General features: G+C 37.9%; 1 protein-coding gene across 1 annotated transcript in view; it reads right to left on the bottom strand.

The window, feature by feature from the left end:
- Positions 1–7,483: 7,483 nt before the first annotated feature.
- SBF2 (SET binding factor 2) overlaps positions 7,484–16,899 on the bottom strand; it is a 233,166-nt gene continuing 223,750 nt past the window's right edge. Inside the window, 5 exon segments of the mRNA XM_068194618.1 lie at positions 7,484–10,063; positions 10,335–10,466; positions 11,907–11,994; positions 12,468–12,661; positions 13,734–13,838. Coding sequence (XP_068050719.1) covers positions 9,965–10,063; positions 10,335–10,466; positions 11,907–11,994; positions 12,468–12,661; positions 13,734–13,838 — 618 coding nt within the window. The 3' untranslated portion in view covers positions 7,484–9,964.

Below are 16,899 nucleotides of genomic sequence, written 5' to 3'. Positions count from 1 at the left end.
CATGAGCTGTTTTACATGATGTAAAGAAGATTCTGCCTCAATTGGCATGTCACACACATGTCAATGACATGTGTAATGCACAAAATGCAAAGTGTGCAAATATACCCTCCCTGGATCAGAACAGAGGAATCTTATCTCCTCTGAGCACCGGAGATTTCTTGTTGTTCATCATTGCAACAGAATTTAAAGAAATAAAATGTTTTCTGACATAGCAGAAGTATGATTTTTTTTCCCAGATAAAACATAAAACATAGTTAACAAGAGGAAAACCTATCAATGCTTTCCAACACACTGTACTGCAAAATGAGTCAAGACTCCTTGGTTGGGAGATGGAAGTTGCATCTGTGAAGAGTCAGTCTGACTTCAGTGCCTCATGCAGCAATTACTTACACATGCTTTTAGAGCAAATTACAACATCAAAATATTCTCCATCACATTAACAGAATGTCCAAACTGTCTTTTATCCCACACTACTTCAACACGTTCAGCATATGTGCAGATTTGGTATTTTATTTTAATGTGGAAGAATTCCACTGACATGATTAGGCTCAGAGGTATTTCTGACCTCCACCAAATCCTTTGGGAAGCTGGGATTGGATACAGAAAGGCTCTGGTGTAATGTACAAATTAGATGCTGAAGGTGGGTTAGCTTCACTTATCTTCTCCTGTTTGTTTAATTTTTATTTGCTGATTCTGAAGCACTTCTTTTCCACAGAGGCACATATGGAACCAAACTGTGCAATAATGTAGTAAACAACAGCTGCAGCCACCTTTTGGCTAGTTTCTATTTCTATAGCATATTAGCAGCTTTTGCTAGGACTTGGCAAAGCTCTAGGTGTTACCACTTAAAGGGAAGGGAAAGCACCTCTGAATTTACCTCAGAGCTGACAGAGATCAGCTCCAGCAGGATGCACTATCCGCAAACTCTGCATAAAATGTACTGTGAGAGACCAGTGCAACACATCCCAAACACTCCACTGAGTCCTGCAGCTGCTCTTGGGACAATGATTTGAATAATTCATAGAAGCTTCCCTTCTCAGGGCAGGGTTCAGCACTTGGATCATGGTATTTCAGTCTTACCCCACACACTTCAGCGCTCCCTATGAGGCTGGCTGAAGGTGACATGTTAAATGGCACACAAAAAACCCACCAGGGAATCTCTCATTCCAGATATAGGAATCCTTTAGCACAAGAGCCATCTGTGAACATCTTCCCAATGCAGGCTGCAACAAACCATCCAGAACAGAACATGCCCTCAAGCACAGCAACACCCTATTCCAAAATACCACGCCAGAAGACTTCCCCAAACTGAGTTATTACTGTTCAAAAGCCTTCCATGTTTTAGCAGTTTCTAGAGGACAACAATTCCTGGAATTGCACTGTCAATCCAAACTTCCAGCACTTCCCCCAAACTCCACGTGCCCACAGTTACCTTTTGGAGCATCCTTTGGCAGAATCCCGTTTAGGGCTCTGCTGGCTCATGGTGGCTCCAGCCATTTCCTCCCTGCCATTCCATCCATCCAGAACATGCTTCTGGCAAGGGCATTATTGTCACCTGTGGATCTCATGGCAATCCTCTTTCCCCCTTCAGAGTAACAAAATATCAATTTAAATAACATATACTTAAATGATAACATTAATGCAAATTGCATATTTTTCAACCCCAATTTTGTTCTCAGTCTTTCTCTTCAGAAAAAAAAAAAAAAAGTTGCCATGCACCTGAAACATAATTCAAAGGCACTGACAACAGATAAAAACACAGTTTATAATTTCTATCCTGCCTGGGTTTGACAATTTTAGTCTTCCATTTTCCCAGGGTCTCTGCCACCCTGTGCCCTTCCAAGCAGTACGGAACTTTTTCAAGTTCTGTAATAAAGAGCAATTTTCCCATTTTCTCCATTTGCCTGCCCTGCCCACTCCTCTGCCCCTCTCCTCGTTCAATGCCACCTTGTGTAACAAGGCAAGGGCAAAGAGTTTTAGGATCTACTTTAGACTTTTCTTATTTTGCACGCGTTGCATTTGTAAATGCCTTCTCATAAAGGCCTGGACTTTGCATTTTATAGAGAAATGTAGGGTAACGCTCATCATTTAAAAGTATTTTGTACCATATTAGTATTAATCCAGCAGTGAAAAATTCAGATGCTGGCTGCTATGAGGGTTTCTTTCCCAAGTACTCACCTCTCTTTGTAACTGCTACTCATGTTTGTTCTAAAAAAATGACTACAGGTTTCTCTCTCCACTCCCATTCTCTTCTAGCCTTGCAAACCAGAGTTTGATTACATTAATTTCTGATTTGGCAAGAACTCCTGTATATTAACTGTCCTCTTTTTTCAAGGGCTCTATGACTATTTCTTGTTGAAGTGCACAGTGTCACTGGGCTTTTGTCTTTAAAAGGAACAGCTTTACCTAACACAGCAGAAGCTGAGATTTGTTTTAAGCCCATATTAGCAGTCCAAAAATTAAGTGTTTGTGTTACCTACCAAGTTCCTTTAAGAGCAGCAAAGGTAACAGTTCTAAGTAGCATTTCTTTCCTCAAGTACTTATTAGCATTGCTATTTCAGCCCACTTTTACTGCCATATCATATATTTTTCTTTTTCCCTATGAAATGCAGATGAAATGGAACAGGCATGTTTACTATGTGGTTTCTGGTTGAAAAAAACATTCAGTGGATGTACCAAGGGAGACTTTGTTTTAGGTGTGGTGTTGGTGTTTCAAACTGCTAGGAATTCTGTCCTACAGAAAATAACAATATTAATTACATAATATCTCAAAATAACATTAGCAATAATTAGTAATAGGATAGAACAATGCAGTAGCAATTTTTGGGCAGCTCAGCTACACTGAAGAAAGACAAGAAAATATATAATCAAATTGTTTTGGTTAAAGCAATAAACAGAAGGCAAAGGCACCCATATTTTACTGTATGGACAAAATCCTGTATTATAGGTTATTCCACATTTGAGAATACCCATATAGCAGATAAGTATGTTACATCATGGAAAGAATGGCCCAAATTTGGAAATTCAAGGGGAGACTTGACAGTGCATCCTTTGTACCCATCTCCAGCAGCTGATAATAATTTGGCCAAGTCGGCTTTTGATAAACAAAGCTGTGATGTTCTCCTGGAAAGACACTGATAGCAACATTAGCAATGGTATTTCCAAAGACCAGAGTTCAGCATACTTGATGCTGGCTTCACGGTGACCTCTTTCCCCAGTGCTGTTAAATCCAATTCCAAAGAGTGATAATCACATGTCAAATGCCGAGGGTGTTTGAAATCCAGGCTCAGATCCAGTGTTAGCCCTTATGGCAGCCCAGCAGACCACACTCAGCTCCCCAAAATTCCAAAAGATACATGCACAACTTGAACTAGCCACTGGTTTCAGAGCACTTAGAGAAACAAAGAACTTTTCCCTTTTGGCTTGCAGCATATCAGAGCACCTGCAAGCATTCAAGGCAACCCTAGGCAATGAGCTAACGTGGATCATCTTTGCTTCTCAAAAGTTTCTCAGCTAAATTTAGACCTGATCAGACAAGTAAAGGTCAAAAAACAAAACAGAGAGTGAGACAAGTATGGAGAAGGGTTTTGGGGAACAGATAAAGCAACTAGCCTGAGGGAAGCAAAGGAGATGGGAAGCCTTTCTCTGCTGCTGAAGGTGTGGCTGTATGGGATCCGCTTCCAGGGCTGCTCACCTGCAGCTCTTCCCATTTGCGCTGTGAGCTTTCCCACACCCGCTGTGTCCCAGGCACCGCCTGTTTCCTGTCCATGCTCTGCTCCTCTGTCTCCCAGCTGGACATGCACTGAGCTGCTCCCTTCTGCTGTTTTCCTCTCTGCTGTACACTGGCATCACCCCCTTGCTGTACCAGGCACCAGCAACCGGCCGGGGCTTGCTTTTCCCGTGCCCTTCTCCACTTCCTGACATGCAGTTTTCATCATGGCTCTGCGAGAAGAGTTTTATTTAAAATCCTAGCTTCTAATATACTCCAGTGAGAGCAGTAATACAGTCACTTGTGATTTGCAGTGTCACTGGAGGCCTCAACACACTCTCATGTAGCTCAAACTGATAATGAAAATTAACAGAAATCGCTGGGCTGCAGTCCCAATAGAAACTGCAGGAACTCTGTTTGGGTTGCACAGACATATTTTTCAAATAAAGCTATCAGTTTTCTTGAGATACTATCAAGAAATAAGGAAAGCTCTCCTTATCTCAAGTATTGCATGAATTTAATTAAAAAGAATTAAATATGCATAATGTTTCACTGTGAAATGGGGAGCAGGTCTGAGAAAAGATAAAGTGGGAAAGTTGCACAGAGCCATGTTTCCAGGAAATACCTGGACACCAAAAGGCAACAGGCATGCAGTGACCTAGGCCTGAGGAGAAATATTTTTCAATTGAGGCCTTTCAGACAACAGCTAAAAGAATTTAGTGGCAGTCCATAGCAAGTTGCTGGGGTATGCATGACCTTATTGACAGCAACATTTAGTTTTGATAGCAAAAACAGAAAATCTGCTTGCATGACAAAAACCTGTGTGCAGTAGTCTTTGAAGTAAAACACATTCAGCATCACAGGAAATATCTACGTGTTTGGGTTTTGTTCCTAGGCTGAGAAACTTGTCACACCTGCCGCTGTGTGGTCAGCTGTGTGGTTTTAATGACTGAAATAATAACTGATAAAACCAGTTTATCTGAAAAATTATTTTTCTCTCCAGAAATTTGTGTCACTGAAGAAACAAAGTCTCAAAGGCCTCTGCATGAAGAAGGGCGTGCAAAATGCAGATTTCTGGTTAAAACCAGATGTCTGACTGCTGTAGCAACAGAATGACACTTTCTGAGTCTGTCAGAAAACCTAGAGCCTGCCCTGACACAGCTCACATACATCACACACTCAGTGGTCAGTGACACCATCCCACAGACCAAAACCAGCTCCCCAATTTATTCCTGGCTCTGGTTCATTAGCACTTGATGGGATATTTTCCAGCTTTTCGTACTCATACCAGATGAAGACTTTCTGCAAGCTTCCCTTTCAGTCAGGGGCCTAAAGTGGAAGAAACCAAGTTATTTTTGACTTAAATTTGGACTGTTTTTTGGTCAGAAAAGAGTTTTTAAAGATGAAGAAAACTAGTTGTTTTAAGTACAAAAATAGAAGAGATTTTTGAACTTAATTGTTTTGAAGCAAATACATGATTTACCCTAATTCAGGAAGCATTGAAAATAAGAGCTCTTTGAAAATTAAAAAAGAATATAAAAAGAATCTTACCAGCATCCTGGAGACACAGGCTGCCCAACTTAATCAAAAACCAATGGCAATTCCAGTACCAAGTCTTCAACAGTATTTTGTTTAAAGTTTGAATTCCAAATCATTTAACAGCATGAAATATTACAAAGATTTGAATGCTTTATACTAAATAGTCAAAGTATTTTTGATTGAAAAGTTAGTGCAGGCACTTGCTTCAGCTGCTGCATCAAAATACTTAATGTGAGGGATAATGTGAGCACAGCAGAAGTAAAATTAAGTTTTAACTACTGTGGTGGCACAAAAGCAATGCAACATGAGCAAAGCCTGTGCATGCAATTAATTAAACTTGAGAGTGTTCTACCTGCACTGTGGCTCACTATACTGAGCCTCTCTCATAATTACACACAGTTTTATGATATTATCAATTTGAACTTACCGGAGGTCTTGATGTGAACAGGGATGTATAAATGTTGGACAACACCTTGTATAAATGTTGGACAATTAATAGAATTCAGATGGACACTACGAAGTTTTGGAGTTCCTGTTTGGTGACAGGCTTGAATTACAAGAATTCTGAGTGGAACAGTGAGAGAAATTCATTAAATAACAAAGTATTCATTGATATTTGCTCAATATATGCTGATAAACAAGGCATCAATAAATAAAATAAATTAAGACTATGCCTCTTAAGTTTTTCTAGGTGAGCACAGGGGCACGAAGGAGCAGTACTTAATACCTGAAGGAACTGCTACCTTTGAATCTCCTTCCAGGATAGTACTGTGGTGCTTGTAGCCTAACTATTTACATTTCCTACTATTGCCTGTTTTACAGATAAAAGTATCATCTCTCTGTGAATCTCTTAAAAGACACTTAAACACAACATCTTCACCAAAGAGTAGACAATGGAAAAACTGAAAATGTGCCAAAATTAAGCAACATTTCCTATTCTAAGTGGGCAGATTCTGACTTCTAAGCAAAATCTGAAGAGGAAGGAAGAATCTTGAACTATGTGATGCAAGCTGAAACTGGACAAAATGTAATTTCCCCCTGGATGTGGACTGGTACGTGAAGAGAGGAAACAATACTGAACTTGCAGCATCCTTATGAACAGTCAATTAATGAGAAACTGGATGTGGAAAAACTCAAAGATGAAAATTTCCCAAATCAGAATGTGGATGCTACCATTGCCCTTGGCTTGCACAGTAGCCAAAATTGGGGAAGAAACGGATCAAATACAGACAAACCCCAGAAAGTAGGTGTGACAGTGATACTCAGCATGAACTTCAGCATTACCGGGGAATGGGTAGATTAATTCCAGTTTTCTGACTCTCCAAAGCAACCACAGGATAATCATGAACAGACAAAATATTTGGATGATCACAAATATGAAAAATGAGAAATGTGGTGCAGCCACTTCAATATTCTCCAAGAATATTACAGGATGAAAAGGCAAAATGACAGTATTTGGACAAGACCACCACATTTTTGTTATGTCTGAAATTCACAAAATATCAGATACAAATAATGTGTGTGGGATGTGACACAAAATTTTGAACATTTGTTCTTGGGTCTGTTAGCTGTTTGTGTACCATTACATAACCAGTGACCCACACGTGTGGCATGCTAAGTATTTTATTTTTTAGTGTAGTAATTCTAAGGCTCCATCAAAAGGAAGGGTTTTTATAGAAAACACTTGTTAGATAGGAAAGAGAAATCACTGATAAAATACTCCAGTAACAACTCTTCAAAGCCTGAACTCGCTTCATTCCTCCACCTACGCCGTGGATGTTTTGTTACTGAACACAGAGAAGGACAAACAATCCTCTCTCCTTCTGTAAGACCTGCAATGTTGTAATTCTCTTTTCTCCAGTAGGAATGTTCTGATACCGAGAGTGGGAATAGTGATGTGACACAGCAGAGGGAGCACCTCTGCTCATCCCCAACTCCTGGGTGAATTCTTCCAGAAAACGTTCAAATTTGAAGTTGAATCCTTTTGTACACAGCATTTTCCCCAAACACGTTCTAGGTTCCTAATTCTCTGCTGCTGTTACAACTGAAACACAGTGGCAAAGCCCGTACCTTAAGCTATGCTGACGTGTCCACATTTTCTCCAAGTCTCAGTTGAAATCTTCATTTTGCAGAGGAGAGACCTCCAGAGACACTGCAAACTTTGTGTCCTCACACCGAGAGCCTTTTTCTACCGTTCCCTTGTACATTCCTTACACAGACACCACAAATACCACGTCTCCCATTTCAGCTTTTATTTGGGTATTTTTAAGTTAAGTTGCTCAAGTCCATTTTCCATCAATACAGACACTAAAAACTGAGATCAACATTTAAGGCAACATTAGCATCCATGCCAAGCTCAATATGCAAACCACGTCCTCTAAGCACCACAGCATCCCAGAACTGCCACGGGTCCCCCGCCTCCGTCACACGTTCCCTTTCCATTTGGACTCTGCTGTCCCACACCACACTCAGGAATTCCATTTACATGCACAGTCTCAAGTAAGACCCTGCCATTTTTTTTTTTATAGTTTCTTTTTTAGGAACCAGATCATTTTTGCATAAGGTGATATGAGTGAGATACGTCTCAGGGTGAAAGTATGCAGTTGACTTATGGTGGTGATACCATACAGAATCTTTTTTTTTAAAAATATATTTAACGTCATTATTCAATGACTCTGGTATGAACATTACATGTATTTAGCCTTTTGGTAAAGGCTATACACTGAGACTTGTTAGAATGATAATTTTGCTTTAAATTCTGATTTCTTTAGTGTTACTGTTGACAAGTGTTTGAGTTAGGGATGCCCAAGTGCAACTTTTAGGTAAGAATATTTACAAGTATACAAAAGTTTTGAATACACCCACTATTCTTAATACAGAGTAAATAAGGATTTGTCTTGTGCCCTTGTGGAATATTTCATCAGGTGGGTTTAGCTTTTCTTCTCTTTTACAGTAAAAGGAAAGTTTTTACTTTTCCTTAAGGAGTGTTATTTATTCCAAGATGGTTAGCATACATATATCACATAACATACAAGCGTTAAAACTGACCAGTTACAAAATAAGCAGTGGTATGTATATCTTCATATAACCTAAGAACAGGATCAGTATTTTACAAAGTACATATAAAAGTACTTCATATACAAAGAAAAATACAAATGTGCAAACACCATTGTCACAGGTGGAAATTTGTCAATTGAAAAATGCTAGAAAAATCCTTCATATTTTTGTTTTGAAATTGCAAATGCATTAAAAACAGCTGCACTTCCTATTGTGTGTAGTGAGAAATCTATGTTCCTTTCTGACAAAATACATTAGTTATAAAAAAACCCACAAAATTTAATAACTGAAAAACCTTGTAAGCATAGTCAGTTTGGTTAGGCTGACATTAAATTACAAGCAGAACGTCTGGAAAAATGAGAAAATAGTGAATCATATATACAGACCTTTTGTAATATTAGTGTGCTATTTAACATATTAACATTTCAAAGTAAAAACAATGGCTTAATTACCTACATAGTCTACTCAAAGTCCTCATTATTCGTAGACTGTAAAATTTCAACTAATTTGGGGATATTAAAAATGTTTCGCCAGGATTTTAAGCAGAACAAACACAAGTTCATCAAAAGTAAAAATCTATAAACAGTCTTCCAATTAATGTGCAAAAAAAATGTTTAAAAAGTATCAAATCACGACACCTCAAACGTCATTATGTACATATCTAATATCTGTAAATGCTGTTAACTAGCTAGTTTTGTTTTGTTCTGCTACAAATAACTTACCTCTGTCCTGCAAAATGTCTGCATTGTAAAGACTTCAGTGCAAGTGCTTGCTTCATTGTTTAGTGCATTATCATGTTTGTTATTTTTTATTTTACAGTGAGCAGAACAGCATATAAATTAACACATATAACTCACACACAAGAGATTCTTCATCTACTGAATTCCTAGTTTGCTGTTTTCCATTGCTCCAGGGTAGTGTCAGCCAGTTTTCTTCAGTTTATCCCATTGGAATTGCAAACAGAATCTAAAATAAAAGTGCTATCTATGGTCTTCAGGTAATCCCTAGATTCTGAAATTCCATAACAACATTGCAGAAGCACTCAGCAGAGCACGAGATTAGAGAATGACCTGCACACTGGGAAGACACTTGAAAGTCTGGCATCAGGCAATTTCACTTTTTTGGTCTTTAAAAATATCAACTGTCTATTGGCAACCTGGTGTGTATGTCACTGGACTCACAAGCTTCATTTATTTATCTGTTTTTAGGAATTGTAGACATGTTCCCTCTTATTCATGACTAGCTTGGAAATAAGAACATTCTGCTTAAAAATCTAAATACAATAGAAATAAAGTGGAAATACACTTATTGTTGAAGGGAAAATTTCTACACTTTCCTTTGGACATGTTTCCTAACAGAATAGCTCTGAAATGAGAAAACTGGGATCAGATGCTAGTGCAAATACAGCCCACTTTTCTTTTCCTCTGAAGAGAGAGGAAATTCAGGATAAATTGAATATTATTTTTTCAAGTCCTCCCTGCAGAAAAAAAAAAATAGCAGTTACAGTGGTTATAATTATTAAACAGAAAAGAACTGATTATGAACTTTTATGGCTGAAATGTAAGGAAGGTGGGTTGTGTGTCAGTAACATTCCAGAACTGTTTCTTCCAGGATGAGGTGCTTTAATGGGGACTTTATCATGGAACATTTTTCTCCTTTCTATGCATCTGAAATGCAACTCTGGATCCTGTCCATCCACTGTTGAGCACTCTGTGCATCTTGGGCACAAAAGTTATACACACGTTTATTTGTCTTCAGCTGCAAAGGAAACACAGGGACACAAAGATGTCAGCACATGGAAAAGAAAACCTGCAGGCTTTAAACTGCAATACTCAATTGGGTCTGAATGCAACATTTTTGAACTATTGCTGTTGAGAGTGATGCCAGATACGTGAAATTTTTTTGTCTTGAGATGGCACAACATCTCTTTCCTAGCTCACACCTTCTAGCAGAACTGGAAGCAGGAGCTTAAACACACCATGGGAAGGAAGTTTCACATAAAGATCAAGTGAAGACCAGATACACTTACATCAAAAAATGCCTTTTCACTGGCATGTTTTGGAGCTCCAATGGTTGGAGAAGCGGGAATCACAGTTTCCACTTCTGCCAGGTCTATGTGTCCCTTACAGCTCGTATCCTCACCAGAGTCGTAGTATCGCAGCTGGAACACGAGAGAGAAGAAAACCCAGACATGCTTTTAGATGGACCTTTCAGATCAATTCCCTTTTCCTGGATACAGCCTGGGGGCATTGACTGCTAAGGGTGGGAGGCACAAAGATTACTAGGAGCTGAGGGAAGAGTATTGTGTCCCCAGAGCTCCAGAGCAGACAAGCAAACTGTCATGGATTGCTCTGGGCATGAGGGCATGTGAGGCAGGAAAGCAGAACCATTTTTTCACTGGTCATCACATAAAACTAACACAAAAGCTTTACTTCACTGAGGCATTGGTAAAACACTTGTTCTCTGTATTTCAAGAATTTAAAGTGATCAGCAGAAATTTAAGTGTAATTTTAGATAATTATAAACCACACAGAAAGCTCACATTTTCCTATACTGCCCATAGAGGCTGAACAAAGTCTGTGCTTTTTTTTTTCCCTCCTTGCAAAGATACTTTGATATGTATATTAATCACTCTGTAAACTGAGTTCCAACATGCAAACAAGTTCCAAAAAAAGCCCCCACAACAAAACCCCAACAAATTCCCATAAGCCAATGTAAAATAGCAACAGAATCTTTCACAGCAAAAGTCAAACAACAGAATTCCGGGTAGGACTGACCTGTATTACTCCTGCATCTATCATACTCAGAAGGTTATTTGGTTATACAAAAAATTTAAGAGTATCTTTTTCTCCTGCAAAATGAACCTTTTCTCCTATATATAAGATATATAGGATATATTAGGAAGAATAATTATAAACAGCACATTTGTTGGTAATTACCACACTGATCTTGAGGTACTCAATTAGCATTTCAAGAGATGCCTGTCTTTATTGACATTACATATTTTAAAGTGTATGGACTACAATAAATTAACATGTTTTTTAAACAAAAGCATACACGAGTCTGAGGAGTTATAACCACCACTTTGTGGAATATTTGGCTCAGAATATTTTACTGCCTTATGACCCAACATTATTTGAAGTAACAAGACCATAAATCTCTACTGCAGAATTCTGGCATACACTGTAAATTGGATAAAAAGTTTAGACCAACAGATGTCTATTTTTGGTGCTCCTTTTAGCACAATGATTAGGTAAAACACTTATGAGTAATTTTGCTACTAAATTTACATGACACTGACTAATCTAAAATACTCCTATATATTTTAAAAACACAATAATATATTTTTATAAAATACTCCAATATGTTTCTTTCTAAAAAATAAAAGGCAAAATACTAAAATCCTTCTGTCCACTCAGAATTCTGTATCAGCTACAAGATACACAAGACAAACACTGATAGGTCATGAATGATGTAGCACACATCACAACTGAAAATCATCATTACTAATATTCTTTTTAAGACCAATCTATACAAACCTAGTCAATAAAAAAGGAGCAACAACATAATAAAAAAAGTCCATCATCTAAAAAGGTTTTACCTGGTGTTTTGTCACATCCAGCACAAACCAGCGAGGTTTCCAACCTTTCAGCAAAGCTCCTCTTTTGTACAGCGTACCTTCAAAAGATCTGAGAGGGACAGAAAACAGAGGCATGTGATCCCATAATACAGACACTGCTGAGAAATAAAAGCCCCTAAATGACACATATGAAAGACATATTTTCCTGCAGGAAAACTAGCAAGACTTAAACCAATAGTTTAGCTATTGGTAACTGTGACACACAGATAAAACACCCTTTTAGTGCTTTGGATGCATTAAATGTACAACTGCAATTTGCTTGTGCATCTAATGAAAGGGAAGGGTGAAGGATGCTGGTAGGAGATAGAGGCCCACCCATTGAGACAACTAAATGTAATCAAATCCAAAAAGAAGGAATAAGGCAGCCACAAAACGTTCTGTGCATATGAAAGTTTCATTGCTTCCTAAGGCAGATATTTACCAATCTAATAAAACATTACTAAACACTGCCTGATTATTCAGTGATACTCAGATATACTATCTAGTTATTATTACAAACTACTGCCTGATTATTCAGTTTACCTATTTTCATCATTCTTTGATGTGAAATGATTGTACAGCGTCGTTGTTCTTCTGTCTACTCCATTAGAGGGAGAGATGCTTGAACTCTGCTCCTCACCCAGCCTACTGTCAGGTATTTCCAACAAAGACCTCTTTTGATAGGAATGCAGATTAGGTGACATCATCCCTGAGGAGCCAGAAGGATGTCTCCGGAGCTGAAAAAGAGGGAAATAGAAGAAAAAAGGCAATGCAATGTGTCTTGCATTGTGAGATGGTCTCAGTGCTGCACTGATAAATACATGGTACAACATGAAAGTTGGGAACTACTGGCCAAAAAAAAAAATCCTCCTAATACAAGTCAGTGCTGCCTCAGAGAAGAAGCCAGAGGGATGGCAATTCCCTGCATTTCTTAGGCAGAAAGGTTCACAAGGTGTGAGAAATCAGTATTTCAGAAAAGCTTCGTATATTCCAGTGACATAATACTGAACAGTGTTTGCCTTGCTTTCTCAGAAGCATCTAAAACTGAACAGACATTAGGATACAGTAAATTTCCCCAATTTCAAAGGGAAGGAAGAGGGGAAAGGAAAAACTGTGGCTTCCAAGAGCTACTTTATAGGTCCATGTCCTTTTAGTAGAATCTCAATCACCTGGAACAAGAGGGATCTTGTATTTGGTCCTAATCTAAATGACAACACTCTACAGATACAGTCTTGAACTGGTAACTCTGTGCAGAGTTCAGAGGCCAAGCTCCCAAAAAGCAGTATCTAGCATTATTCCTGGTGCACACAGAGAGCAAAGAGGCAGCCTTTGACTTAGAAAGTATCTATACTGTCAGCTCTTCTTGTTACCACAGACAGGAATTGGAAGCACAAGCATGAATATTTCTTATCTCTACTCAAACATTATAAATCCATTTAGCCATGGAAATGTCTTTATGTATCTCTGAGAATCTGTGATATCCTTTTGGCTACTTTCAGGAATTGAGTTTTTTTTAGTACTTCAAGAATTTTTAAAATTTATAAAACCATGCATTTGTGCATTAGTAAATTGCTCATTTTATCTGTATGCCTTAAACTACTTTGGAAAATCAACTAGATAAACAGCACAAGTAAAAATACATTTTTCAATATGAAGAAATAAAAAGCCAGTATCACGGGTTAGAACAATATACTCAGTTTTTCAAAAGCAGTATTTTACTCCAAAAAATACAGTGGTCTTGTCAGTGCCTCAGGTAGCCTACATAGCAGGAATGGAATTATTCTATTGGACAAGCTCTTTTCTACTTACATTGTCTTGTCTGATGTCATCCTTTAGATTCATTTTGACCCTTTCCCACAAAAGCTGCCACCTCTCTGGGCTCTGATTTAATTTACTTTCCAACCTCTCGATTTCCTGAAACGAGTAACAAGGGGTTCCTTAAGAATAAACATTTCTAACTGATCCCTCCCTGGCAATCATTTTTATACAACCATTCTCTAGTCAGTGTTTTCACCCAGAGAAGTTCAAACCTCTTCGTCACACCAGCTATAGACTGAGAGCCATCAGAATCAGGAGTCAAAGGCACCCAAGGACAGCATCAGCCACATTTTGTTCTTCCTGCATGTCCCAGGTTGGAGGAGCCACCAGGCTTTCAATTCTCCCCCCAGTTCTCCTGAACACACAAAATTCAACACCCACTGCCATAACAGAAACACAACACTGATAAGGACAGGCTGTATTTTCTGAAAATATTTACAAAGAACAAATTCTGTGCTGCGACACCAACACTGTACACTGCCAATATTAACATTTACCCTGGTTTATAAAATGTGATACAAAGCTGTAATAAAAGAAGGAAATGAAACAGAAAGATTTATTCAAACTGGATACCAAACTGTAACAACATGTTCTTGTTGTGGAACTTGGGAATATGACCTATGTTGATAACCTCCAGTTAGGGTTATTTCCTGTTAATAAGACAGTGCAAAGTTAAGTAAAAAGAGGCAATTTTATGAGTTTATGTTTACTTGTGAACACTCATTGATACATTTATCAAGACCTCAAGTGTGGTCCATATTCCTTGCCATGCTCCCTTTCTCCGTTTTTACTTTCAACAACTATATTGTTAAGAACATCATCTTATTAATTAAATAAAATGAAAACCTCAATTTTGTAAATTCCATTAAGAATTAATGATCGAATAAAAAAATGCCACAGGACATATGCTTCTCATGCTATATAGAAGCCAATTAAACATCTAAGACATTTATTTTCGAAGTAGAGAAAGTAAGTCTCTACTTCTACCACAATTAATAATTACAGTAGATTTCATAATATTGTCCAATCCCTATTGGTCTTTTGATTGAAAAATTTTTTCAGGAAATTGTTATTTATTGAAAGACATAAAATTGTTATACTTCTGAAGTAAGAAAACATTTTGATAAGGAAATTAACTTCTGAACTAAATTCTGAACTCTTAGGTGAAAATAAAAAGCCAGCATTTGACAATGTAACGGGAACAAAATATTTCTGCAAACTTTTCCTTGCTGAAGATAAATTATAAAACTCCAAAGTGAAACGAAATATAAGAAATGTGGCTGGATAGCAAGACTCAAATCAGAAGCTTTAAATACTGAAGGTAGCTGAAAGTCACATATGCTCTCCTTCTGCTAAGAAATCAAACCAGAATACTTTTGTTTGAAGTATCTTCAGGTAGATAAAAAAATAAGGGCTGATGAACACAAGCCAGACTAAAGCCTTCTCTAGATGACTTGTTTGTCCTTGAAAGTGCTGAATGGAAAACACTTCTGGAGGCATAAAACTGAATCAATTTTCCAGACACTTTTTAAAGTAAAATCCTTTCCAAATTGCTGCAAAAGGATATAAGCTCTTCATTGCTTTAAGTTAATCAGTTTAATCTGGTCATTCTCTTTCTGCCCTAGTCTTGACTTCTGAGTATGAGTCCTTCTCTGCAGAATCTGGAAGTAACTGAAACTTGTTACTTAGCAACTGGGTCACATTCCTTCTTTTTTGGCTTCATGGTGAGTAGTGCTTCCAGAACTTAAAATGAAAAACTTTCACAAAAATCTTTCAACAATCTCCTGTATATAACTTGAAAAGTTAGGACTAAATTCTCCTTTAATAGACCCCATGTAAAAAAACATATATGGCAATAAATCACTGAGATTTACTCTTGCCTCTTCAGTTTTAAATTTTACGGTAAGCAGCAGAGTTTTTTTTTCCTTTCCATGTGTGGAATGGATTCTGAGTGGATGCATTTCCTTGAAAGAAAAATAAAAAAATCTTAAAATGGATCTCTCTGGTTGATCTGCTGTTGTCCAGCCTTACAGGAGCAGAAATAGATATATATAAAAAAAAGAAAGGTTATAACAAGTTCAATTATGAGATGATCCATTTCCTGCAATTACTAACCAACAATGAGCAGTACTGCACCTTCCAGAAGATCTGCTAAAGAACCTGCTTTGGAATATCTGAATGGTAGAGACAGGAGTTACATCTGCAGCAGCTCCAGAGCCCTGGGGGCTGATCTCCTCCTTTGCACCCACAATATGTCTGTGAATGCACAAAGGTTCATTTCTCACAATTCTTACAATTACCAAGATCTGATCCACTCTTAAAAGAAGATCATCACGTTCTACCCTGAAAATTCTGAATTAAGGCACTCAGTAACTTCTCTGTTTCAGCTTTACATCCTGAAGTGCACTATCTAGTTTTCAATTGAAAAATATCTTTAGAACAAACAAATTTGGGCTTATCGTTATAAACTAAGCAAGACTCAATCTTCCCCAGTAATTTACGATGCTAAATATGGTTTCAGTTGAAACATTTTTTGGATACCAACACATTCTCAGTGGATTTATGATTAAAGGAGGTCTTTCTCCTATATCAGCAATAGCCCTAAATTAACAACTTGTTTTAAAAGAACGTTCACTTTGCTTTTTAAACTTAGAAGAATATTTTTGTAACCTTTATACAACCTCTCCAAAGTTTTCCAAATGTTCTCTCCATTGCTATCTTTTATTACTATAATCTAATTCACAAATAACATTTAAACTCCATAAAACCTGACCCACATATCTTTAGCCTATAATATGGCTCATTTCCCTGTTACATGGCAGTTTCTCACAGTTGTGGACATGGATAGTCTGGCACCTACCCCGGGAAGAAATGTGGGAGAACATTGTCGTGTTCCTGATGTGCTTCTGGCCTCTGGTTACCTGATACAAAACTCTCTGTGCTTTGCTGAACAATCCCCAAAATGTCCCCTGCTGAGAGGCTGCTCTGCCTTTGCCTCTGGGAAGTTAGAAGCTCTGAGAAGTTCTGACTGTCTTATTTTGAGTCAAGAGGGGGTTCTACATGAGATTCTCTTCATTTTTTATTTTTTTTACTGGGCATCGTTCCTGTGTTTGATCAATCAGGATTGGAAGGAGCAGACCAAAAGGAATTTGAGGAA

Source organism: Anomalospiza imberbis, chromosome 6 (genome assembly GCF_031753505.1).
Source record: "Anomalospiza imberbis isolate Cuckoo-Finch-1a 21T00152 chromosome 6, ASM3175350v1, whole genome shotgun sequence".
Taxonomy (NCBI): Eukaryota; Metazoa; Chordata; class Aves; order Passeriformes; family Viduidae; genus Anomalospiza; species Anomalospiza imberbis.
The sequence above is the reverse complement of the archived record's forward strand: the minus strand, read 5'-3'. Positions and strand labels throughout refer to the sequence as shown.